This window comes from Zalophus californianus, chromosome 8 (assembly GCF_009762305.2).
Source record: "Zalophus californianus isolate mZalCal1 chromosome 8, mZalCal1.pri.v2, whole genome shotgun sequence".
Classification (NCBI taxonomy): Eukaryota; Metazoa; Chordata; class Mammalia; order Carnivora; family Otariidae; genus Zalophus; species Zalophus californianus.
In genome coordinates this window covers 84,514,063-84,540,075 of record NC_045602.1, presented here as the reverse complement: position 1 = coordinate 84,540,075, position 26,013 = coordinate 84,514,063, and the positions used below count along the sequence as shown (strand labels likewise).

At 44.3% G+C, this 26,013-nt stretch overlaps 1 protein-coding gene across 1 annotated transcript in view; it reads left to right on the top strand.

Annotated features, from left to right (window-relative positions):
• The window catches only part of TGFBRAP1 (transforming growth factor beta receptor associated protein 1), a 64,727-nt gene that overhangs the window by 17,550 nt on the left and 21,164 nt on the right, over positions 1-26,013 (top strand). Inside the window, exons 2-4 of the mRNA XM_027622668.2 lie at positions 5,655-6,355; positions 16,054-16,248; positions 18,573-18,727. Coding sequence (XP_027478469.2) covers positions 5,668-6,355; positions 16,054-16,248; positions 18,573-18,727 — 1,038 coding nt within the window. The 5' untranslated portion in view covers positions 5,655-5,667. The remainder of the gene's footprint in view (positions 1-5,654; positions 6,356-16,053; positions 16,249-18,572; positions 18,728-26,013) is intronic.

Below are 26,013 nucleotides of genomic sequence, written 5' to 3'. Positions count from 1 at the left end.
TCCACAAAAACAGAATATAGCTGGTACTCTTGCATTGCTTATAAACTCATCCGAATCAGCTTTCCTGGGCCTCTAGAAGCCTCTATAACTATTGTAACTGATCTTAAGTCAAGAACACGGAAAAACATTTTTGAACCTTATGGTTAACCTCAGAATCGCTGCTGCCCAGCTCAGTATGTAGCAGAAAGAATGGAACTGTCATTTTTGAGCCAAGGTTTAAGAAACGTAAAGAATCTGAGGGAAGATGCCAAAGCAGCAAGAACTTTCCACAATGGCTACAGCCGTGAACCAAAGATAATGTTTCTGTGCATGCCGGCAAAAGAAAATTCGTATTTTTTCATTAGCATTTTCAAAGACACTCACTTAGATTCTAATGTCACCAGTGGGGGTATGTAGGCTATCAAGGTGCTGGAAAGTCATTACTAGTGTTTTAACTTTGGTCCTTAGTACATACTGCTTTACTACACTGTCATTTCCTTATTTTTCTAGTCCTTTTTCCTTAATGAGATTGGGATACTCTTGGGAAATGGAACAGTGCCTTTTTTTTTTTTTTGCACCCTTAGAAGTGCTTGTTGCATATGTAATGTTATCCTTATTTAAACTCTTGCCTGTGAGTGTACTAATAATTTTCAGTTTCTTTCCCTCACTAGGTCTGTATTTTGCAGTTTTGAGAAAAATATTAAAATGTTGCCCTTTCAAATGATAACCATGCTTTTAAGGTGACGTTCTATCAAAAAGTATAAATTTCGGTTCAGTTTGAGATCACATAATAGAGTATGAATTGTACATCTTGGAGAAATTTTCAATTTTATTACCATGTTAAAACCTCTCTGACTTCAGACCCTGCTAAGTTGGACTTAACGATAATACAGAGAGAGGCATAGCCTACAGTTTATCTTTTTATGATTCATATTGTCTCTAAGTGAGTTTATCCTATGCATTAGATCATGGAGAACATTTCCCTGCTGCTTAAAGCTTAAAGGAATAAACCACTTTTAAGTACCAGAATGTTATTTTGTCAGCTTTCAATTACCCCTGTGTGATTCTGTTTTAGCAACTGTGAAGTTTATAATACATTGCTGATAATCGGGAGGCTGTGCATTAGCTCTCCAGGACTTATTTATCCCCTAGTTCCAAGTTGGTGCCCTAGACAACATCTCCCCAGTTACTGTCACCTGGCCTCTGCTAAGCACTGTTGAACTCTATTTTTACGAGTTTGGCTTTTTAAGATGCCACATATAAGTGAGATCATGCAGTATTTGTCTTCCTATGTCTGTCTGACTTATCTCACTAACATAATGCTCTCTAGACACATCCATGTTGTTGCAAATGGCAGCATTTCTTTCTTTTTCATGGCTGAATAATATTCCATTGTATATATGCACCACACCTTCTTTATCCATTCCTCAGTGGAAAGACTCTCCTGGCCAGTGAGAGAAAAATGCAAAATCCTTGGATAGCCTAAGAGGGTTTCTTTGAAAGTTACAATGCCCCCCCCCCCGCTGCTTTTAGAATTTTCTTTATCTTTGATTTCTGACAGTTTCATTATAATGTGTATTTTTGCATTGAGATAATAGGGTGATCTGTTAGCTCTGTGAACTTGGATGTCCAATTCTCCCCCCAGGTTTGGGAAGCTCTCAGCTATTATTTCTTTAAATAATTTTCTGCCCCCTTCTCTCTCTCCTTCTGAAACTCCAGGCATTCCAGTATTTGTTCTTTTGATGGAATCCTAGTGATCGCTTTGGCTTTCTTCACTCTTCATTCTTTTCTCTTTGTCCTCCCCAAACTGGGTTGTTTCAAAATCCCCATCCTCTAACCACTTATTCTGTCCTCCGGATGCTTTACTCTACCGCGATGCTCTATTGCATTTTTCATTTTACTCCTTGAGTTCTTCAGCCTCAGAATTTCTGTTGTTTTTTTTTTTTTATGATTTCTTTCTCTTTGGTAAAAATCTCATTTTGATCATGTATTTTTTTCAAGGTTTCATTGAATTGGCTGCGTCTTCTTGTAGCTCACAGAGAGAGCAGCTACTTGGAATTTTTTATCAGCTAGATCACAGATTTAATGCCTTTAAACTCAATTTTGGGGGAGTTTTTAACTCTTTGTGATGGCACGTTTTCTTGGTTTGTCACGTTCCTTGTAACTGTGTTGCTGCATTCACATCTGTGGTAGCGGACAGCTCCTTAAATCTGTGCGAGTTGCCTTGAGATGGGGTGTTCTGTGCTACGGTGCGGGTATGCGGGTTTTCGCTCTCTCTACCTGGATGCGTCCGCTCTGCTCCCTTGCTCTCTCTTGTGGCGGGATTCTTAAGCTTTTATGTCTTTGGTTCTTAGAACTCACCAGCTGGCTACTGGAAACCTCTCCTTTGTTTTCCTGAAGGTGGCGCTGTGGCTCGCTTGTGGTATCTCCCTGGCCCACAGACCTAGGCCTGTTGTCTGAGCGGCTCTCTGTCTACTGAGCTCTCTCCAGTGCTGCACTTCGGGGCAGGGACAGGAGCTGCTGCATGGTGGGAGGAGGTGTGGGTCTAGTGCTCAGGCATTGGGGGTGCCTGGAGACACACTGGTGAGATCCCCGGGTGTGGTGCTCCCACAGGCTCCTGGTGGACTTTCTGCTGCACACCATCCCCCTAAGGTCCCCTTGAAATTCTCATTGGCCTCTCTCCCAGTCTCCTTCCTTCCCACAGTCATGGACATCCAGCCTCAGTACCGTGGGTCCTGCTGGAGAGCAGTGGAGTCTGCAGCCGCATCCCACACCGCTGGGGTAGCCAGCACTCCTGCACCCCTGTCCTCCGCCCCCCCCACCCCCCAGTCTGACAGATCAGTCCTCTGCAGTGTTTCCTTGCAGAGCATGGCTCTGGGAAGGTTTCTCTTAAGGCCACCTCTGCTGGGATTGGCCAGTCTGCTCAGATTGTTTTTTGTGTGTATGCTTTGTTGGCTCCAGTGGCATGCTGGAAGCTCCCCTTGGGAAGACTGGACTTGTGCACATTCTGTCTCTTGTGTGCGTATCCCTGCAGGTCAGCATTCTGCAGGTCTCTCCCCGTTGCAGTGAGAGGGGTCTGGGCAGGTTTGGTGGTGGTTTGGTGGCTGCACTGGTTACACAGCCCACACTGAGTTCTGTCTGTCTGTTGCCGGATGTGCAAGGGGGTGAGGCTCCCCCGGGCCCCTTGGTGTATGTGCTAGGTCCCAGCAGCCAGCATGGGGCTTTGGTCTGTGGATGGATGTCTGATTCGTTGTGAAAAAGGGGGATAAAAAGGAGGAACATCTTAGCCACCATGATGCTGACATCAGTCTCCTTCTGCTTCTTATAAACATTTATTTATTTTTTTTTAAAGGCCTGTAGTAGGGAACTTTAGAAAGACTTGAGTAGTTGTAGTTACCACATAGTAAAACAGTATTGCATTTCTTCTTAAATACTAGTAAGTATTGCATTTCTTCTCAAATACTCATACTATAAAGCTTTTTAATAAACCAGATGCTTTTCTTACAGCTCTACTTCTCTCCCTCCTTCTCTGTCCACCCAGCCCTTAGACTAAATATGAGGTGTTTGCGTATATTCTTCACCACAAACGTGTCTAGTTTATCTCTTGTGCTTGCGAAGACACCACACCTTGGAAGAGTTAAGTAGGAATTTGCTTATGAGTGCCCGAAGCCTGTTTCTCTGTTCCTTCTGCAAAGCGAGGGGTACAGTTCACACTTGGAACAATAGTCACTCTATCATGTGATTCTAAAAGCCTTTATTGATCAATCAGTGAAAGCAGAAGTATTTCATAATACTTTGCTTTCACAGACTGAGGATGTCTCAAAGCCTATATTTCAATACCTGTGTTTTATTCTTGGGCACTTAAATGGGAAAAAAAAAATATATCGTCCAGGTTGAGTTTTGTGGTTCAGTTCGGTCATGACAAGTAGATGGTAGTGTTTAAAAACGGTTGGCGTCAGACATTGAAGCTTCCTTTTCCCTCAACCCTGGGCTTTTCCTGGGACCCTGCAAGTTCCTGAGGCCCCAGAAAGATGGACAGGATTCCTTTTCTGTGATGCCTTCGAGCCTCACACCTCACTTTCTTGCCTCTCTTCCACAGTCTTTGTGAGGACGGCTCATGTAAATGAGTATGACAGTGGCCAGGGCGGGGGAGCATGTGTGTGAGTGCGTGCCTGGCTTATGTTTCAGTCTGTCCTTCAGTGTCAACAAGGTGGACACAGGTTACCTAGCTAAGGGCTGAAGACAGCATTATTTCATCTCTTGGTACCCAGCTTGGGAAATAAAGACCGAAAGTAGGATGGGGCTTTGAGAGGGATGTATTGAAGATTAGATCAAAAACTTTTATCGGGTACTTGCTATGTCCCAGATTTTAAGTATCTTACATGAGCAGACTTACTTAACCCTCATCAAAGTATTGTTATGAAGTAGGTACCATTATGATGCTCATTTTACAAATGAGGAAACTGAGGCATGGAGAAGCTGAGTGACTTTCCCAAGGTCACATAGCCAGTAAGTGACAGGAAGGAAGTCCGATGGTGTCCAGTGGAAATACCTCATACCCAGACCTGAGATACCTTCCTTCCTGGGGATTTTATTGACTCAGGGAAGGAGACTGGCATTCTCCTTGTGTAGCTGTTGCTGCCCCAGTGTATAGGGAGATGTAAGAAATTATAGCATTCTACATTCTTTCTTGAATATTTCCAAGAGGTCTTCCAGCCTTGGCTAGAATGCCTCAAAGGATTGAGGAATTTAGTCTCTCTAGAGGCGACCTTACTTCTGGACAGCTCAGAGTGATGGAAAAGTCCAGCTGGCCTCCCGTAACTTCCATCAGTCTTCTGCAGACCTCTTTGGAGCTACATTTCTCCCTCCTGCTTGAGTGGATCGGGGAGCCTGTGTGATTGCCTTCCTGCAGGCTGAGAAATCAGGGAAAGGCCATCTTGCTCATTTCTGCTGCCTCTAACTTTGTGGTGTGTGAAACCAGAGTCCTCTTCAGAGGTTGAGGCAGTCGGTCTTCTAGCGGGAATCGTCCATTAACTGACGTGTCAGTGACCTTCTCACAAGTCCACTAGATATCTCCTCCCCTGGCAGACGTAGAGATCTGAGGCACGTCTTTACCACTCTGCATGAACACATTTACTCGGAGAGCCAGATATGGTGCTGGGAAGAACACAGCGTTTAAGGTATGGCCCCTGCCTCAGTGTTTCTGACAAGATCCAAGGGGCAAGATTTAACCACCTGAGGCAGTTGTGTTCCACTGTTCACTTAAATGCTAGAGACACTCAGGGGATGATCGGTGAGGATCATTTTTGCCTTTTTCCCGAACGTTTCTATTATGTTGTCTCTGGGTGGATATGTGGGGTTGTCTTCTGCGTCCAGTTACATCTCCCAAGAACAACATGAGGAAACTCCATGTACGTCTCAGTGCTGTTGAGAATGGGCAGGATGGCCTTCATCAAAAGCCCGCGCGTGTGCTCTCCTGCTGGGGTCTCCCATTTGCCTGGTGGAAGGAGACCCAGAGGGAGAGCTTTTCTTCCTGGTACTGTTTCTTAACAGCGTCGAATGGTGTCCTTTCCCCGAAATCATAACTGGGGAACGAGGTGTATTCATGGCGATCTGACATGGTTCTGCTTGTTGTTCATTGCCCTGACTTAACTTCCCTGTCCCTCTCCCCGCAGAGCAGCGGCAGACATGATGAGCACCAAGGCCTTCACCTTGGTCTCTGCTGTGGGCTGGGAGCTGCTAGCAGGTGACAAGGAGCGCGTGCACGTAGAATGTGTGGAGTGCTGCGGGAAGAACCTCTACGTGGGCACCAGGGACTGCGTCGTTCACCACTTCCTGTTGGAGGAGCGGGCGCTGCCCACCGGGACGGCCACCTTCTCTGCCGCCAAGCAGCTGCACCGGCACCTGGGCTTCCGGAAGCCAGTGAATGAGCTGCGAGCGGCCTCGGCCCTCAACAGGCTGCTGGTGCTCTGTGACAACTCCATCACCCTGGTCAACATGATGAGCCTGGAGCCCGTCCCCTCAGGGGCGCGCATCAAAGGGGCCGCAGCGCTGGCCTTGAACGAGAACCCTGTGAACGGAGACCCATTCTGTGTGGAAGTCTGCATCATCTCGGTTAAGCGCAGGACCATCCAGCTGTTCCTGGTGTACGAGGACCGGGTTCAGATCGTCAGGGAGGTGTCAACGCCGGAGCAGCCCCTGGCCGTGGCTGTGGATGGCCACTTCCTGTGCTTGGCTCTGACCACACAGTACATCATCCTGAACTACAACACGGGCTTCTCCCAGGACCTATTTCCTTACTGCAGCGAGGAGAAGCGCCCCATCGTCAAGAGGATCGGGAGACAGGAGTTCCTCCTGGCAGGTCCTGGAGGACTGGGTGAGCCTCCACCAACCTCCGCCTCCCATCTGTCCATTCCCTTTGCCTTCCCATCTGTCCATTCCATGCCCAGATCTGGGAGAATTTAGCTGTGAAGATAGATACTCGTGAAGAGTATTCGCCAACACCGAGGATGTGTGGCAAGATGTAAACAGAATGCAGAACCAGTGTGTGCTAACGTTCCCTTAGATTGTCCAGTGAATGTAGGGTCAGTGGAACAAAAATAGGCCAGTCATAAAGGAAAGCCAGCTTTATTCCGTGCTAAAGAGGAGCCTTGAGATGGCTCTGCGGAGAAAATTCCTTTAAGTAAATAACTACAAAATAAAAATCCGTAAGACTTCCTTGTAAGATGTTCTCACGTGTGGGTGGGTTTGTAGGTTGTTTTTACTCTTCGTTATGAAAGGGAGTGGAGCTCACTTAGGCATATTTTCAAGTGTGGAGACTTCAGCGTTCTGTCCATTATTTATTCAATTGACTGCAGTTTCATCCCACCACACTGTCTTGTCTCTAGCCCCCTGAAAGGGCTTTGGCTCTGTCGTATGGCCTTGCGAATTCCCTGTGCTGCCTTCTCGAAATTAAGACTCAGAGCCGTTCACGGCATGGGTGACTTGTACTTTCTTTCAGTCGTGGATGGCTCATTTTAGGGTTTGTGTGTGTCTGTGACACACAGCGGGTGCTGGGGAGGGTGAGCCTACCTCACCACCGGTATTTGTTAACCGTAGTCTGTGTGTAGGCATCTCATCTCAGAGTGAGGGGTAGAAACGTATTTTCCGCTAATAACGAAAGTTGAGGTCATGAACTCTAGTTAGTGAACACTTACTGATTTTTACTTTTTTAAATCATTTTTGTTTTTCAGAGCAATTTTGGGCTCACAGCACAATTGAACAGGAAGTACAGAGTTCCCATATACCCACTACCCCCAAACACGCACATCCTCCTGCACTATCCACATCCCCCCAACAGAGTGGTACATTTATGATAATGGTTGTATCTACAAGGATACTTTGTAATCTCCCAAAGTCTGTAGTTTACATCAGGGTTCACTCTTGGAGTTGTACCTTCTTTGGGTTTGGACAAATGTATAATGACATGTATCCATCATTATGGCACCATAGAGAGTATGTTCACTGCCTTCAAAATTCTTGGTGTTCTACCTGTTCATTCCCTAAACCCCCAACCTCTGGCAACCACTGATCTTTCCCGAGTGTCATGTAGTTGAAATCATACAGTATGTTACCTTTTCATATTAGTGTCTTTCACTTAGTAATATGCCTTTAAAGTTCACCCGTGTCTCTTCATGGCTCAATAGCTCCGATTTTTACTTTCTGGACAAAAATTCTTTACCCCAACCACCTTTTTCTTTAACAAAAATTCCTGGTTTTAATAAAGATTGGTATTATGGAAAATATAGAGAGAGTAAAGAGAGTATTATAATGAACTCAAATGTACTCAGCTCCAGCTATTATGAATTCCTTGCCAATTGTTTGATTTATACACCTAACCATTTCCCCTGCTCAATTAGCATAGCATCGTGGGCATCATAGCACTTCTCTTATGAACCGTTCAGTATGTAGTTCTAAGTTCCTTAAAAAAAAAAAGCAAGGAAGAAAAAAGAGAAGAAAACCACAATACTATTGCATACCTAAAAAAAATTTAACAGTAATTCCTTAATATCACCAAATATCAAGGCATGCCATATTTCTCCTGTTATCACACATAAACAGAGAGACATATGTAAATACCTATCTACGTAAGTTTATGTTTAAGGATATGTGTATTTTTCAGTTTTAATCAGATCCCACACGAAGCGTGTACATTGCAGTTGATCTGTTAAGCTTCTCTGGGTCTGTAAGTTCTCTTAAGGTTCCTTCTCCTTCTCTTTTTATTTTTCCCTTTTTGTTGAAGAGGTTGGATCATTTCACCTGTAGCATCCCACAGTCTGAATTTTGATGATTTTTTTTAAAGATTTTATTTATTTATTTGAGAGAGAGAGAATGAGAGATAGAAAGCACGAGAGGGAAGAGGGTCAGAGGGAGAAGCAGAATTTTGATGATTTTTATCCCCTTATATTGTTTACTATGTCAGGTTGACCTTTGTGTTTCCTGCCAACTGATAATTAGGATGCCAGCTCTTATCAGATTCAAGTGTAGGGTGTGTTTTTTGTCTTTTTGGGTTTTTTTTGCTTGTTTTGGGGAGAGGCAAGACTTCCTCGTCGGCAGTGGAGGACTTCCATCAGGGTTGTGTAATTTCTTTTTCTCTCTGTGATGTCAGGAGCTATTGATGAGTGATGCGTAGAGCCTTTAAATCATGGTGGGCTGCCAAATGGCAGCGTTCTGTTTCTGTCCCTTCCTCCTTCATGACTGGACTGGTTCAGTGAGGAGAAACTTACTGTATTTGGCTGCCCCCAGGTCCATTGTATAAGAAAGGCAGCACAGGATGGTTCTCAATAAGGTGATCCCTTCTGTCTCCCGAAGCGACTTTTAAAAGATACCAGGATGCATCATGGATGCAAACACATATGGTGCGTTTCCATCTATTTGTGCTTGGCGGGGGGCAGGGGTTGTCCAGGTTGACTGTCACACCCCTTTCACATGACCCTAGAACTTGGACAGCTTCCTCGCCTTCTGGTGTGGAAAGTGTTCCAGGTTCATTTTGTGCTTTTCCTGCCCTAGATCTGGTTTCAGCCATTTCTCCAAGGACCCCTGATGCTTAGAGACCACGGGCTGGGTGCTAGAGCTGCTTGTTGCCTGTTGTGTTCAGGACTCTTCAGTGGACAGAGTTGGGAAGGATGTGTTTCTGTAAAGGTAAAATCCATTGTGAGACCATACTGATAGAATCAGTTCACGGCTGCAGGGCATTGACCTCATGGGTCTTTCTGTTCCTATCTGCCTTAAACCACACCCAGAGTCTTTAGTAAACCACTGCCCGACATAATTGTTCCTTTGACTAATCCCGCAGTATGCAGAACAACAATACTGACACCACTGTTCCCATATTGCAATGACTGAAAATAGTTTGTTTATGGTTCTTTTTGTCTTGAGGGTAGGGTGTACATAAAACCCATCAGGAATGTATGGTCACATTATTGTGTTTTAAAGTCACTTGGAAGAGTCCCCCTCTGTTTGGTTATGCCACCACCTGGATATACAGTTAATTTGTCTTATTTTACTTTTGATTTTTAGGAATTGCTTTATTTCATTTTATATTTTTACTACATAAATATGTACAAGGTTCCAGGTCAGGTGGGCTACAGCAAGCTATTCTCAGAGAGCTGATATCCTGTCGTCTTCATTTATTTTCTTCTTCCCCCTTAGGCAACCTTTATTTTTATGGTATTTTTATGGTTTATCCTTTCATTTTTTAATAAAAAATATAAATAATATGTAAATATTTGTATCTCTCAGTGCTTTTTTTTTTTACTTAATGTATTATGGAGACCCCTTTGTAATATAATTCAGAGATATTCCTCATTTCATAGCTGCATGCTACCCCGTCGTGTGGAGGTACCATGGTTTTTTTAAAAAATCAGCCCTATTGGTGGGCATGTGCGTTTTTTCCAGTTTTACTAGGGACTTATTTTTTTGTATTTTCCTGGTGGATCTATGGAAAAGCCTTTTATAGGTGGGATTGTTGAGTCAAAGTACAAATGCATGTGAGTTTTGCTAGGTATTGCCATATTCCTTTGATAAAGGTTGTACATTTTCTCTTCTCCCCAGCAACATATGACAATGCCTGTTCCCTATGTTGTTGAACTTCTGTGTTGTCTGCAATCCCGTACATGAGGAAGTGGTATCTCAGCGTAGCTAATTGCATTTCTCCTGTGATTAGCAAGAGGGAACATTTTTTAAAAAGATTTATTTATTTATTTCGGGGGGTGGGAGGAGGGGCAGAGGGAGAGGGAGAGAGAGTCTTAAGCAGACTCCTCTTGGAGCCCAACGTGGGGCTCAATCTCACGACCCTGAGATCATGACTTGAGCCAAAACCAAGAGTTGGATGCTTAACCGACTATGCCACGCAGGCGCCCCAAGAGTGAACATTTTTTCATACATTTAGGAGCCATTTGCATTTCTTTTGATGGGGATTATCTGTTCTTTTCTCTTGCCGTTTCTTTTAGTGTTCTCTATGTGTTTGAGACACCAACTTGTTGCCTGGTGTAGGTTTCAAATATTTGTTTCCAATTTTTACCCTGCAAAAGCTTTTCTTCAACACTCCTATATAATCAAATGTATTAACCTTTTTACTTTATTCTGTCTTGATTTTGAGTCATAATTACGTGAGAATTCTACCACTGCATCGCCTGTACACGTGATTTCAAGTCATAATTAGGGACGTTTCCCTCTCTTCTGGTTATAGACAAATTCACCCATGTTTTCTGCTGGTACTTTTATGGCTTCATTTTTTTATAGTTTCACTTTTTATAGTGTAGAGTATAAGGAACGGATTTGGTTTATCCTTTCTTTATGGCTGTCCGTTATCCCACCCAACCGACTGCAGAGCCCACCCTCTGTCACTGATGTAGGCGGCTGCCTTTAAGGCACACCGAATTCCCTTATGCCATTGGGTCTATCTCTGGATTTTCTGTTCTGTTCCGTCAGTGTGCTTGCCTGCTTATGAGCCAGTACCTTACTGTTTTGGCTTTATAGGGAAAACATTTGACTCCAATATCACTTGTAAGCTGTCTTATACATTACCTATATACAGGTTCTGTGTGCAGCATAGCAATCACCAGCTTTATTACATGGCTTCAGCATTAAGTTCAAATATGGGCGCCTGGGTGGCTCAGTCGGTTAAGCGTCCGCCTTCAGCTCGGGTTGTGATCCTGGGATCCTGGGATTGAGCCCCCCTACCCCATGTCGCTCAGTGGGGAGTCTGCTTCTCCTTCTGCCCCCATCCCTCCCCCTACTCGTGCCCTCTTTCTATCCCCCCAAATAAATAAATAAAATCTTTATAAAAAAAGAATTAGGTTCAAATAAATTGCTGTAATGAATGCAAATGCAACTTTAAACATATGAAAGCTATATATTTTCGTTTTGCTTTTGTTTCTCCCTGAAGATTATACGTGCTCACTCCTGTGTCATGAGGAACCACTCTCAGCTTTTTGCCTTAGCTTAGAGTTTCCTATTCTCAGCAATACTTTGTTGAAATTTTCATAATGTGATTGAGTCTTGTGACTTTAAACTCTGTCCTTTGATAATACTTCTTGAAAAATGCAGATAATTAAGCTCCTCCTGACTCCACATGGCCCCCTGTCTTCCTGGCCCTCTCCCTTCCTCCCTGCTCAGATAAGGGGTCCTCTGATATTTAAAGGGTGCACAATTGAAAATAATGCTTTTTAAAGATGTACCATTTACACATTTGTTACATTTGCACATTAACAGCACTTGACTGACAATTCAGAAACAATAGAGTTTGTCACCTGCTCCGCAGGCATATAATTAATTGGTGGGTGTTAATAACAGTAGCTTTGTTCCTAAGTTGTTCTGTGGCACCTTCTAATGCCTGACCTGGGCCCATCAGCTGCCAGTTACTGCTTTGCCCTTTTATTCCAGTGTCATCTGCTTTTTGGGTGAATAGAAGCCTTTGTTCTTGACCTCTGGTTTCTGCCCATTTCATTACGAGAACATTCATGTCAGGGCCTCTGCATTGCACACCTCCTGGGCCAGGCGATACCCAGCCTTAGGTAGGTAAAGGCAGTCCACCAGATTTAATTCCAGGATGAGGCTGGACAACGTCTTACTGTCCATGTTCCCGGGAGAGTGTGCTATACGTGGTTATTTGACCCAAAATTTAGCAGTGTCCTTGGGCTTACAGTTTACGATTGCCAGGCTCCCAGGGGAGGGGCATGCAGGCGCCCGTGCCTTCGGGTTCTTTTCAGCTGGCTGGCTCTAAATGCGCAGAAGAGTCAAGATAGTGTTAACCTCATTTCTTCCTCCAAAGCTCAGTCCTCATTCCAGATTCTTAATGCTGCCCAAAGCTTTGCCCCTCGGTTTTTCTCGAGCAGTTTCTAATGCTACCTGAATACTTTGGCGATGCAGTTGGTAGGCTAGTTCCGATTGTATAATTACATCCTCTCTGTTACGGTAAAACACCGGCAATGCCAAACCCGGGGCCTTCGGTCCCATGCATTGTCTGACTGCGGCGACAGAACCAGACTACCCTCATTGTTCAGTCCTGCCTTCCAGCTCTGAGTCATCTTGGTGGAGTTTTCCGCGTTTTCATTGATTTCTTACCTACTTTGGAAAGAGATGAGAACGAAAAGCCCCCACCAGCCTCAGGCGCAGTCCTGGGTTGCACTCTGTGGAGACCGTTCCTCTCGGGTCATCCTGTACTCTACTGTGGCTTTTGGTGTGCTCTGTAGAAGCATGCTGTCCCCTTCAGGAAGCATGCTACTACCACCCCCTGAGAAAGTCTGTGACCTCCAGTTCCGGGAAATGCAAACACTGACTCCCAACCAGCCTTGCATCCTAATCCATGTTTCGTTTCAGACTCCGTGCAGTGCTGTTCAGTCCTGAGGCTGGCAGCTGCATGGTGGCCCTTAACTCACCTTCTCTCGCTCCCACTGAGTCAGCGGCCAGGTTCCCCGATTCACCCCTGGAAGTGGCCGCCCCCCTCTGTTGTGCCCCAGTTCGGGCCTAGCCAAGGCCGCCTCCTTGGTGGCCGGCAGCTGGCTGGCCCTCCCCTGTGTGGCTCCTTTGCACGCAGCTTCCACACTTCTGCCCGACTGGCCTTCGAAAGCCTCCGTGACCTGTAACAAGTGCAGGCCACACTCCTCAGCCTGACTAGAGGCCAGCGCTGTCCGTTCCAACGGCAGCCTGACTTCCAAACAGGGTGTGTCCTGTTCCGGGGACACGTGCCCTCCCCGCTGCTGCCCTCTGTGTGTGTCCTCTTTCCTGTGCGGGCTGGGGTCTGATCGCTCAGCTCTGTCCAGACTTGACCTCCATCAGCACTCCACCTGCTCGCCACCTTTCTATGCCCTGGTCTTTATCTCTTGTGTGGTCATTGTTTACATATTTCCCTTAACCCCTTCACCACCCTGAACCCTTGAATCCATTGTCCGTCTCTTGATAGCGAACTCTGTGCTCCACACAGCGAATGTTCAAACTGAAATCACTGCTCAACGTGCTAATTTATAGTAGTTCTTTTTGTCTGTACTCATTTAATAGAGGAGCCTTCTTTTCTGTTCGTGGTGCGTTCACCCAGAGCCACATCATCTTTTCATGTGTTCTGCTCAATTTTACACTGTTACTAAAAATATCGCAGAGACCACCCTTATACTTACGAGTTGGCAATAAAAGTAGAATCAACTAAAGAGGGTAAGTGTATATTCAGTTGTAGATAATACCCAAATCATTCTCCAAAAGGTGTTTACTTATACCATACCAATACTCGGTATTATCGGTCTATAACCTTTGGCCAATTTGATGAGTAAAAGTTGTGTTTTTACTGTTTTTCATTTAAACTTGTGCCCTTGGTTATTGATGAATATGAGACTCTCTTCATGAATTTATTAGCCATTTGCATTTTGTCTTTTGTGAATTACTAATTTATAGCCTCTCTTTCTGTATTGAGTTGTTAGTCTTTTTCCTAATGAGTTTTGGAGACTTTGCAGGGCCAAAGGGAATAGTCAAAGTCAGAATGGTTTACATTAGGCAATTGTGACTCCTTAGTAGAGGGGATACACACACACACACACACACACACACACACTCGGCTTACTGTTTCATCATCTTTTTTTTTTTGATTCAAGTTAGCTAACGTATAGTGTAGTTTGGTTTCAGGAGTAGAATTCAGTGATTCATCAGTTGCATATAACACCAGTGCTCATCACAACATGCCCTCCTTAATGCCCATCCCCCATCCAGCCCATCCCCTATCCACCTCCCCTCTGGCAACCCTCAGCTTGAGAGTTCCAGTTGTTGCTACCACATGCCGAGAACCCGTATGTAAAGTGTTAAGCAGGGCCTAACAGTGCTCTGAGCACAGTGTTGTTTCAGGGAGAGCCTCGCGTGTGTTAGGTAAGAGCGGGGCGTGTACGCATGCGTGAGGTCCCACGTGATACCCAGTTTCAGGAACAGCCTAATTTAGAGGCTGTTGTAATTGATGAACCGCAGTATCTTTTAGTCTTTGTAACTACAGAAAATTTAGGTGGGTTGATGATTTCACACGTTTAGGAATTTTGCTTGAATGATATAGTTGAGATACTTTCCCTTGTTTTAATCGTGAAGTTCTCTGCATATCTCTGTGTGTTCTCTCCCCGTTCTCCATCCTATACAGTAGAAACCAGTTGTTGCAATAGCAGCTGATGGTTTGCAGGCAACAGCACGCTGGTTTTTTTTTTTGGCAGGGGGGACAGCAAGCAATTTTTTTTTATTAACATAAAATGTATTATTTGTTTCAGGGGTACAGGTCTGTGATTCATCAGTCTTACACAATTCACAGCACTCACCATAGCACATACCCTCCCCAGTGTCCATCACCCAGCCACCCCATCCCTCCCACCCCCCTCCACTCCAGCAACCCTCAGTTTGTTTCCTGAGAAATACCATTAAGAGTCTCTTATGGTTTGTTTCCCTCTCTGGTTTCATCTTGTTTATTTTTCCCTCCCTTCCCCTATGATCCTTTGTCTTGCTTCTCAAATTCCTCATATCAGTGAGATCATATGATAATTGTCTTTCTCTGACTGACTTATTTCGCTTAGCATAATACCCTCTAGTTCCATCCACATCGTTGCAAATGGCAAGATTTCATTTTTTGATGGCTGCATAATATTCCATTGTGTATATATACCACATCTTCTTTATCCCTTCATCTGTTGATGGACACCTGGGCTCTTTCCGTAGTTTGGCTATTGTGGACAATGCTGCTATAAACATTGGGATGCATGTGCCCCTTTGGATCACTACATATGTATCTTTGGGGTAAATACCTGGTAGACAGCATGCTGTTTTTAAAGGTGTTTGACATCAGCTAGTTTGAAAACTAAGTTCCAGTGGATTGACTTTGCAAATGTATTAATTTTGGTAAACCCCAGTATCTGTGGACTATATATAGCTCTTTGAGAAATGGCTAGTTTGGTACTTTATGCACATGACAGATAAGCCGTCAGTTGGTATGGAAGTTATTGGCAAACACTCAACAGCAGTGTGTCTTGAAGTGCAAAATTGGTTCTGTCCCTGCATTAGAGGGTGCGTGTGTCCAATATTAGACTTCAGCTCTGAGCAGGGACAGTTCCTGATAGGACGCCTTGTGCAGTGCCTGGCACATAGTAGGAGCTCAGTAAATGTTTGAGGGGATGTATTCAATATTCATTCAACAAGGAAGGGCTGTAACTTAGAGACGCTAACCAGTTGGAGGATTGGATTTGAGAGAGAGCTTGCAAAGCTGCTTAAATTGCTGGGAAGTAACTTTTTCTGCACAGGTGAGGACGTGCACTTTATAAACTTTCAGGGGGGTACATGTAAACTTCTTTTTAAGCTCATCTTTAATTGGAAGCAGATGAAAGGTACACATTCAGTGCAAAGTAGTTCTCTTCCTAATAAAGTTATGTAGGCTTCTTCACACCTGTAGCATATTATATTATCTTTATGATCTTGAAATATAAGGCAGGAGGGGATGGTATTCTGCACCCAGACACATCTACAGAAAGGAAAAATGCCACAGTTCTTTGGAGGTCCACCTGACTCTTCCTATTTTTACAGGCATGTTTGCCACAGTTGCTGGCATATCTCAGCGAGCCCCTGTGCACTGGTCGGAGAATGTGATCGGGGCAGCCATTTGCTTCCCATATGTCATAGCGCTCGATGATGAATTCATCACGGTGCACAGCATGTTGGACCAGCAGCAAAAGCAGACCCTGCCCTTTAAGGAAGGCCACATTCTACAGGATTTTGAAGGTACTACTTTGCCCAGAAAGCTTAATGAAATTTATTTATCAACCCATTTGTGATATTTTTTCAGTAAACATTAGTAAGGGTCCATTCGAAGCTGGACCTCATGCTAAACTTTGAAGCTACACAGTTAATGGTATGCAGTTTTGGGGCTCCAGGGGCTCCAAGGGTAAAGGGGAGATAGACATTTGGACAGATAGTTGTAGCAGTTGAAGAGCTTGATAGGCATGAAATAAGGCCAATCAGGAGAGCAGAGGAGGAACTGTTTCCTGGAATTAATCAGGGAGGGCTTCCTGAAGGAGATGGTATTTGAGCCAAACCTTTAAGGATGAGTAGGAGTCAGCCAAGCAGATTTGGTGTGAAAGGACCTCAGGTAGAGAGAAAGGTGCCTGCAGATCTGCACAAGAGGGAGCCCTGGTCTTCGGGCCATGCAAGCAATTCAGGGTGACTATAGTACGTCATGTGTGAGGAGGGCTGGCCTGAGATGAGGCTGCAGCAGACCAGGGCTGTCAGGAGGGACTTCCCCTTGTGTGCAGCAGTGAGCCAGGTGAGGGATTTCTTTTACTTTTCCTGAATTTTATTATGAATATTTTCAAGCGTACTGAAAAGTCGAAAGGAAAACAAAGTGAAGTACCACATACCATCCAGCTAGACTCAACACTTGTAAACATTTTGCCAAGCCATTCAGAAGTAAGTAAAAGACATCATGACATTTAATCCAAAATACTTCAACACACATCTCCTAAGAATTAGAGCATTTTCCTATATAACTACAAAGCCCTTTCGCCCCTTAGAAAATGAGCTGACCATGTTCAGATTTCCTCAGTTGTCCTAAGAAGGTCTTTTATGATATTTTCTTCAAACCGAGAACTGATCTAGATTTTTACATTGCATTTGCCATTTAAGGATTTTAGCTCACCAAACATTGCCCTTCCTGTTGTAGATGTGAGGGATATAAACTTACTAAGACTCTTGGCCCCCACATTAAGGGTGTCACATTCCAGTCAGGGGCCCCGACACACACATCAGAAGAGTGTGTCTCGGAACAATGTCACAGTGCCGCGGACGAGTGGAAAAAGTGGGCACGGGGTCATGGGCACACAGAGACTGCCTGTGTAACCCCCACCCCACCCCCAATGCAAACAAGGGGAGGCTTCCCAGGAAAAGGGACACCCATGTAGAGAAGGGACAGAATCTCAGTATGAGAAAAATGACCTCGCTTGTGATATAGAAGGCAGATAATCTGGGCAAGAGAGCAGAGCAGGAAGACTAAAAGGGAGATGTCCAGGCAAGGAAAAATGAGGCCTTCTGTGACACCAGACAGTGGGGCTGGAGTGGAACGATGGGATCCCAGGAGAGAAGGGCGGGGGAGCCCGGAAGGCTTGGCTGACACTGAGTCATCCTTCAGACGGGAAGGAAAGATTATCCCATTGCTTTCTGCATACAGGTGATACTTTGCTTAAAGAGTGTCTCCAGAAGGGAGCAGAACTCAAAGCTTTGTAGCAGGAATGCGCGTTGGAGTACAGCTCCATTTCTGTGTGCTGTCTGCACAGGGTCTCACAAGTACCACGGGGATGATGGCCACCGGTCAGGTGAACTCATGGGGCTGCGGGGAAATGAATAAGGCCAGGCTGAGACTTGGGTGTTTGGATGGTACGTGAGAATGAAATATCTCATGGTTCAGAATATAGTATTATAATCTTAGTTTCCTATAAACTAACATGGAAAGAAAAGAATTCTTAAAAAATTTTATAGGAAGTATCTCGTAATTCTCATAGATCGTTTGCCATAATTGATCTCTACAACTTCTTTGGACTATATATTATGTATCTACTCAACTGTTTTATTTTATTTATTTTATTTTATTTTAGATTTTATTTATTTAAGAGAGAGACAGAGAGAGCATGAGCAGGGGGAAAGGGAGAGGGAGAAGCAGACTCCCTGCTGAGGGTGGAGCCTGACACGGGGCTCGATCCCAGGACCCCGGGATCATGACCCGAGCTGAAGTCAGATGCTTAACCGGCTGAGCCATCCAGGCGCCCCAATACTCAACTGATTTTAAATTTATCAGCACTTTCAAATAAATGGCAAAAAAAGCATATTTTGTATTTTGGAAATGTGGTATTAGCGCCCATACTTTTTCTAACAGTTGCCAATATGGGAAGAAGAAAAGAAAAGCATTGTAATTTATAATTTCTGTAGGAATTTTGTGTTGGGAGAACTACGATGAAATCAGCCATCAGATTGGATGACAAGCCCGTTTCGGGGAAGCAGCGTGTGTCTGTGCAATATGTTCTTTCTCTTTCCAACACTGTTGAATTTTTTCCCAGGAAGAGTGATTGTCGCCACAAGTAAAGGAGTTTACATCTTGGTTCCCTTACCCCTGGAAAAGCAAATACAGGATCTTCTAGCAAGCCATAGAGTGGAAGAGGCTTTGGTTTTAGCAAAAGGAGCCCGGAGGAATATTCCAAAAGAAAAATTTCAGGTTTGTAATTAAGTTGGTCACAAGAAAGCGTGCCGCCAAGCCACCAGCTAGAAAACATTCAGATTTCACTAACATACGTCAGCCCTCCCTGTGCGCCACGATTTGCAGATTGCTTTTGGATCTGTTGTCTCATTTCCACAGCCCATCCACATAACACAGATATGGAGGCAGGTTGCAGAGCAGTCCAGGACAGCTGGCCTGAGGTCTCACTGCCAGCAGAGGCCAAGTCAGACTGTGAACCTCTGGCCTGATTCCTGAGTCTGACATATATACCAAGTGGTATTTCTTATCAACTCTCTTCTTTAGTGGGCTTCCAGGGAAGAGTCAGGAGCATAGTTCTCATAAACCAACAGAGTAACAATAGCAGCTTAATTTGTCTCCTAATTTAGAATTTGTATTTGTTGGGATGGGGTTAAATGTTAAAAGTTTAGACTTCTAGTATCGGTAGGAAAAGCTTTGTTAGCCATACTGATAAATGGCCTAACACTGCAGAAATCCATCTAGTTATTTCCGGAGGAGAAAACTTTCTTTTAATGCACTTGAGACACCAACTTTAATATAGTTGGGGTGATAAATAAAACTGATCCAACAATCACAAGTTATTCTTATGTCCAGTGAAATCAGGTTCCCTAAAAATTGCTGCTTGATCAGTTGTTAGCTTAGTTTGCCTTACTCTATGTATTTGAAAGTAATGAAACATCCTATGGATGTGTGTATGCTTCACTGAATATCGAAACTGATCATGAAAAGTTCTGTGACTTAATCATGATCCCCTGATGGTTACCAATCAGTCAGATTTCCACACGACTTAGTGATTGTTGTGGAATGAAATAATGCCTTCTGGCCTCAGTTGCTTTATGCTGCCAAGTGAAAGAAGACCAGACATGTAATTTATGGTTATGGATATGAAAGTAGGCATCTTTTTTTGTAATTTTTTTTTAGTATAGTTGACACACGATGTTACATTAATTTCAGGTGTACAACATAGGGATTCAACTTCTCTATAGGTTATGCTATGCTCACCACAAGTGAAGAGGGTGTCCTTTCTGTATTTAAAGATTGATAAAGTGTTCCTCTTTGTTCCTGATTTTTTTAAAAGTGAGACTGATCTATTTGCGTTCAGCAGGGGGCAGCAGAGGCAAAAAGAAGAGCTGTTCAGGAGCTGTGCTATGCTGAGCACACTTTCTCTGCAGCCTGTAGGTCAAATCCAGGTGGGGTGGCCGTGCCTTCCATAGGGTCTGAGGCCTGTCCTTGCCCGGCTTGCTCTCCACCCCATAAGCTGCCTCCTGTGGATGTGTTGGATGTCTAGGTGCACCACACATTGTGGTGCCCCCTCCTTGCACACACACACGTGCATATGCTTTAAGTGTGCAACATTTTCTTACAGAAACGTCCGATGTTCCTTGTTTGATCTTAGCCCCCTCCCATCCTTTGGTTGAGTAGCGAGTAGGGATATACAGTCAATATTGGACCATATTAGTCCTCATCTTGCTCAGACGTCATCTGAGTGTCATCTTGATATCTCAGTCGGAGTCTTTTCCTTTCTCGCATGCTCCCTGCCTTCTCCCAGTTGCTGCAAACTCCTATATCCAGACCTGGAAATACACCCTCAGAATGATCTTGAATTCAGCCTTCATTCCCAGCGGCCATTGCTGTTGCTGTGCAGACCTGTTCTGCCTGAGTTGTTATTTTAACAACCTCCTTGTGTGTGTGTGTGTGTGTGTGTGTGTGTGTGTGTGTGTGTGTGTGTGTGTGTGTGTCCAGCCTCCATGCCACTGTGGGAATGTTCTTTCTGAATGATAGACGGACTCCTTTGCTCAGGGTCCTCCGACGCGCGCCTCACAAGCGCTCGAAGCCCTTCGAGGTCTGGCCCCGCCCACTTCCATGACCCACTTCCGCCTCAAAGGCTGGAGGGCAAAGGAGCCCACGGCTCCCGAGCCCAGCAGCGTGCAAGCGCTCAGTGAGGCATTTCAAAACTTGTTTAATCCTCAAAACGATTGAGAGATAGCCAGCACCATTGTCCGAAGACGGGAAGGCAGGACAGCTGCGCTGGTTTCGCTCACGCACGCATGTCCGGTTGCATTGGTGCCAGCCCTCGGAAGCGGCGCGTCCCCTGCATGCCTTGCCTCCCCGTTAGCGGAAGGCGCCCTGTGCTTTCACGCGCCTCTCCGCCCTCCCCCTTTGCCCGGCTTGTGATTTATGCTGGTTCCCGTTACTGGGGTGTGCTTCCAGACTCGACAGTATGGTTTCTGTACTTTGCCTACCCCTCTCCTCTGAGTCCTCCCCGTACCCCCCAGGCAGAACCGATCCTTCCCCTGCGTTTCTGCAGTTTGTGTGTCAACACTCAGCACATCAGTTTGCACCTCCCTCAGGCTTTGCCCTTCCGAGTTCCTAGGTAGACTCTGCCCTCTTTCTGTCCCTTGGCACCCTGGTTCCTCCTGGGCCGAAACTCACTGCTCTTCAAACAGAGCAGGTACATAATGGACTGCAGAGCAGAAGATTTGTGTTAAAAACAGAATAGTAAGGGAAAAATAATAATGACAGAAAGGGTTTAGGGAGAACTTTTCCTGAACATGTATGTGTTTTTAAGGATGAGATGTAACGCTTGTTATGATGAGGTACATTACTTATTTTAACTTTCGGATGCTTGCGACCAAATGCTGGACCCTAGGCTTAGAGAAGCCAGAAAAGGAGAGGAAAAGGGACCACAGTCCAGAGGACAGGCTTGTCACTGTCCTGCAACCCCCTCTCTTCATTTAAAGCAAGTATTGGTTTTGGGTCACTGACTTCTGAACTAGGGAGGGATTTATCATGAAGTTTAATTCTGGGACCGGGATTAAAAAAGACTAGTGCTTCTAGAGATTCCAAAGGGCCAGAGAGTTTAGATCTTTAAGAAAGCTGGGCTTCCATTATATTAAGGTGTAAGATGTTACAAAGAAAGCGGCAGTATGGAGACCTCTTGCGTTAACAAAGGCTTGTGTCAGAAAGTTCTCCTTATTTGTGTCATGTATTATAGGTAGTATTCATATTTAAGCTTGAACTCTGATACTTGTGGGGTGTTTTTTCTATTTCACCTAAAACTATTTGAATATGTATCTTTAAAAGGCAAGATGTCCCCTTTTCAGTGTAACCACAGTGCGGTCTGTGGAACTCCCCAAAGTCATCCCAGAGTCCTTCAAAGAACAGAGTCCCATCAATGTTCACATTTCCCAGTTGTCCCGTGACTGCTGCCTCTTGCCGTTCTCTCTGTCCTCCTGGGAAGTCCCAGGCAGGCCGTGCAGTCAGGTGACTGTGTGCCCGAGCCACTGGGGAACATCCTCTGTGCAAACCTGCCACCACTTCTTTCATTTATGTAGTTAGGGTCCTTTGTTTTGTTTGACTTTTGTTTTCTAGGAATCGCTCTTTGGAATTTAATTTTGTTTTATGATTATGTAAAATATTTACAAAGTTCATTCAAAGGAGTCTTTCCTCCCTTCACGTGTCTTCCCCCCTGCCCCCTGGGTCTTCTTTTGGCGTGAAACTTGTGATTTTTGTTCTAGTGGTTACCCTCATGTTATTAACTTTACAAAAATCCTTTGGTTTTCTCTTTTTCTTGCTGGGGGAGAGCTCCTATTGTCTCTTGGTTCCCCCCTTTGAGCAGCATTTGAAATTAGCTGGTGAGCTCTTAGCACCTTCCCCTCCTTTTTCCCAGCAACCGGGTGAAAGTCACATCCCTTTATCCCCAGCATGTCCACGAGCATATTGTACTTCTGTGTCACCTCCCCACGGCCCCCTGGTTTTTGATGGTCTCTACTGTTTGCACGCATAGAGCCATCTCCCTTATATTTACCTGTCTTTGTTCAGGGCAGTTGTGTACTGAACGCTCGGGAACATTTTATGCTGCTGACTCTCCAGTCCTCTGGTTTTCGGCAGCGATCGTTCCTCCGGCAGATGTCCCAGCATGGGCGTATGGGAACACTGTCCCCGCATGTCGATAACAGTTCCTCTGCAGTCTTTATACTTGAAGGCCAGTGTGGCTGGCTCTGAATTCTTTGACTTACATTATCTTTCAATGAGAAACTTAAATAAGTTCCACCATTATGTTTTGCCATCAAGTGTTGACAAATATTGGATGACAATCTGAATTCCTTGCCCTTCTAGTGACTTGGCCTTTACCTTGAATGCCCAAAGGAGTTTTTCCTTGTCTTTCAAGCTCAGTTTCTCACTGTTACCACTTACTGGCCAATTGGAGCTGGCAAAAGCCCTTTCCCCTGCTATCTGTAAACGGCCTGCCAGGCTTTCCAGCGGTTCCTGATAGTGGTTTGGGAACTCTGGCTTTTGTGGCCTCAAAGCCCCTTTTTCTCTGTCCACTTCTCCCCCCCCAAGTTTCTAACACCACCTGGTTCCTGTAGTTGGTGGTGGTGTGTCCCCAATGGCTTGCGCTTTTGGGTTTGTGGGCATGCCGAGTCACTTCATGCTGTTATAAATGTTGGCAGCGAGTTTTTGGTTTTGTTACCCCAATTGGTTTGTCTGTTTGACCTGTGGTAAAATACATATTAACATAAAATTTACCATCCTAACCATTTTAAGTCTACAGTTCAGTGGTATTGAGTGCATTCACTTTGTTGGTCAACCATCACCACCATGCATCTCCAGAACTTCTTCTCATCTCGCAGAACTGAAACTCTGTCCTCATTAAGCACTAACTCCCCATCCCCCTCCCCGTGGCATCGTCATACTTTCTGTGTCTGATTTTGACTATTCCAGGAACCTCATGTAAGTGGACTCATGCAGGATTTGTCCTTTTGTTCCGTGGCTTACTTGACTTAGCATAATGTCATCAAGGCTCATCCATACTATAGTACCTGTATGTCAGAATGTCCTTCCTCTCTAAGGCTGAATAGTATATTCCATTGTTTGGATGTACCACATTTTCTTTATCCATTAATCCACTGATGGACACTTAGGTTGCTTCTACCCTTTGGCTGTTGCAAACTGCTATGAACTAATTGTTCTGTTTTTATGAGGAGGCTGCAAGATTAAAAAGGCTGCATTGTGACTCTCTTCCCAGATACCTTGGTTTTGAAACATTTTAAAGTAATTTTTAAAATTTTAATAAATTTACACACATACACGAACACATTCTACATGGCAAAACCTACTATAAATAAATTAAAAACATAAGTAGCAAAAAGTACTTGCAGTTTAAAGCACGGAAGGTAGGCTGATTTCTCTAAAATGTCAGGACCTCCTTCGAATAAATAAGAAAAAAAAGGAACGGCCCAATAGAAAAATGAATATGAACAGCTATTTCATAGAAGGTGAAATCACCTGTCTTAAAATGTTTGAAAAGATATTTTGTCTCACTTATACAGAGATGTGCAAATTGCAAGTTCACTAAGTTATTTTCCATTCAGATTGTTAAAGATCAGAGGGTTTGAGGATACTCTCTGAGGGTGTGGAGAAATGGACACTCTCAGATACCACTTCTAAGAATGTAAATTGCCTGCAGGAGGGCAAACGGAAAATCTCTCTCCAAGTTACAGGGTATAATTCTGCTCCTAGAGGAGTATTCTACAGGTCTAAGCACAAAAATGCAAAATAACCAATGGAGAAGACTCTTCACGATCAAATTGTTTGTTTAAAGAGAAAAACAACGACCCAGAGGCTGCCGATGGAGGAGTGGTTGAATGCGCTGTGGTCTAGAGGTCTGTTGGGACGCCGCGGAGACAGGAACGAGAACCAAGGATTTTGTGTGTCGAGGCAGAAGGATCTGTGAAAGACAATGAATTAAAAATGTAGAGAGTGCAGACAGTGGGTGTAGAGCTACCAAACTGAGGGAAAGAGTTGGCTTATAAATATATCATGTATTTCTGCAGCTGCAAAGAAATTCATAGCATCCATTACCTCTGGAGCGCCACTGGCTGGGAACTGCCATGGGAGGGAGACTCTTCATTAAATCCCTTTGAATGCTTTGAAATTTGAGCTATATGAATGCATCACTTCCATTATAATCTTAAAAAATACAGAAGGAAAAAATACATGCATGTGTGTAAAGAAAAAAAATCAAAGAGCAAGGGGGCTCTTGCCCTTAGAATGTCATTTTTCTTCCTAAACAGCTATGTGTTCCTATTTCTTAGTGTATCCTTTTCAAGAGTTTGGACCTGTGCTTTGGGTAGGTTTCCTTATGCATGCTGAGTTCCTCTAGCCTCTTCTCTGGCCCCCGCGCCCCCACCATCGCCACCTGTGGAACTGACCACTCTTCCTGCTTTGCATGCATGTCCATCACATGGCTGATTCCGGAGCAGGGCTTCTAGTTTGCATGTCACCAGACCTGGCTCTGGGATGGGGATGGGCGCACGGTGGAAAGGTTCTGTTTTACACGGTTGCATTAACTGGGTTTCTTAACTGGAGGACTTCTCAGAGCTTTTAATACACTAATACCTATTGTGATCCCTGAGAGGCCATATATCATGTATTATATTTTTATTACTATCTTTCTGTGAATTCTCAAGAAGGGGTATATGTCAAATACATTATTTTATACATTATGGATTTGTATTATATATGTAGGAGTGTGTATATACGTGTGTGTGTATGTATATGGCATGTAAATACTTTTTATGTATATATTTTATATATCAACATTTACAATAAACAGACACACACACATATATATACATACACATCTGTTTACAAACTTAATCAGGATGGAGAATGTCATGGTCGCTTAGGTGGGACAACTGATTCACCCAGTGTATTTTCAGAAAGGTGTTTTTACTTAGGCAATAACTAAGTGAGAGGAGTTTTAAAATAAGTTTTTAAGACACCTAAAACCCACCACTGAAGTATGTATTACAGGAAGAGGTATAAATACAGTTAAAAGTCTAACATTCGTACCAATTTTTGTTTAAAGTTTGGTTGTACTCATTTTACAGAAATGATACGTATATACCCTATATTCCCAAGTCTTCTTGGTCTTACAGGGCATTATAACCTGAATCTTATTTGTAGTCTCATGTCAAGAGTAGGCTGTCCTCTGGATTTATAATGGTTTGTATCTGGTTTATAATGACTGCACCTGGTGGTTTGTCTGCAACAGATCTGCATCATTCTTGGTAGGAAGGGGGGTGTGCCTGTCGGTCCTGCTCTCCTGGAGATGAGCCCACTGGCAAAGCCAAAGTGCTGAGCCCTTGAGGTGGGAGAGGGATCCAGGCCTGACCCTAGAAGTGGGCTTTTCTGCCCTTAAAAAAGCCTCTTTCTAAATCAAATAGAATAGAATCTTCTGCTTCACAATATTTCTAGTT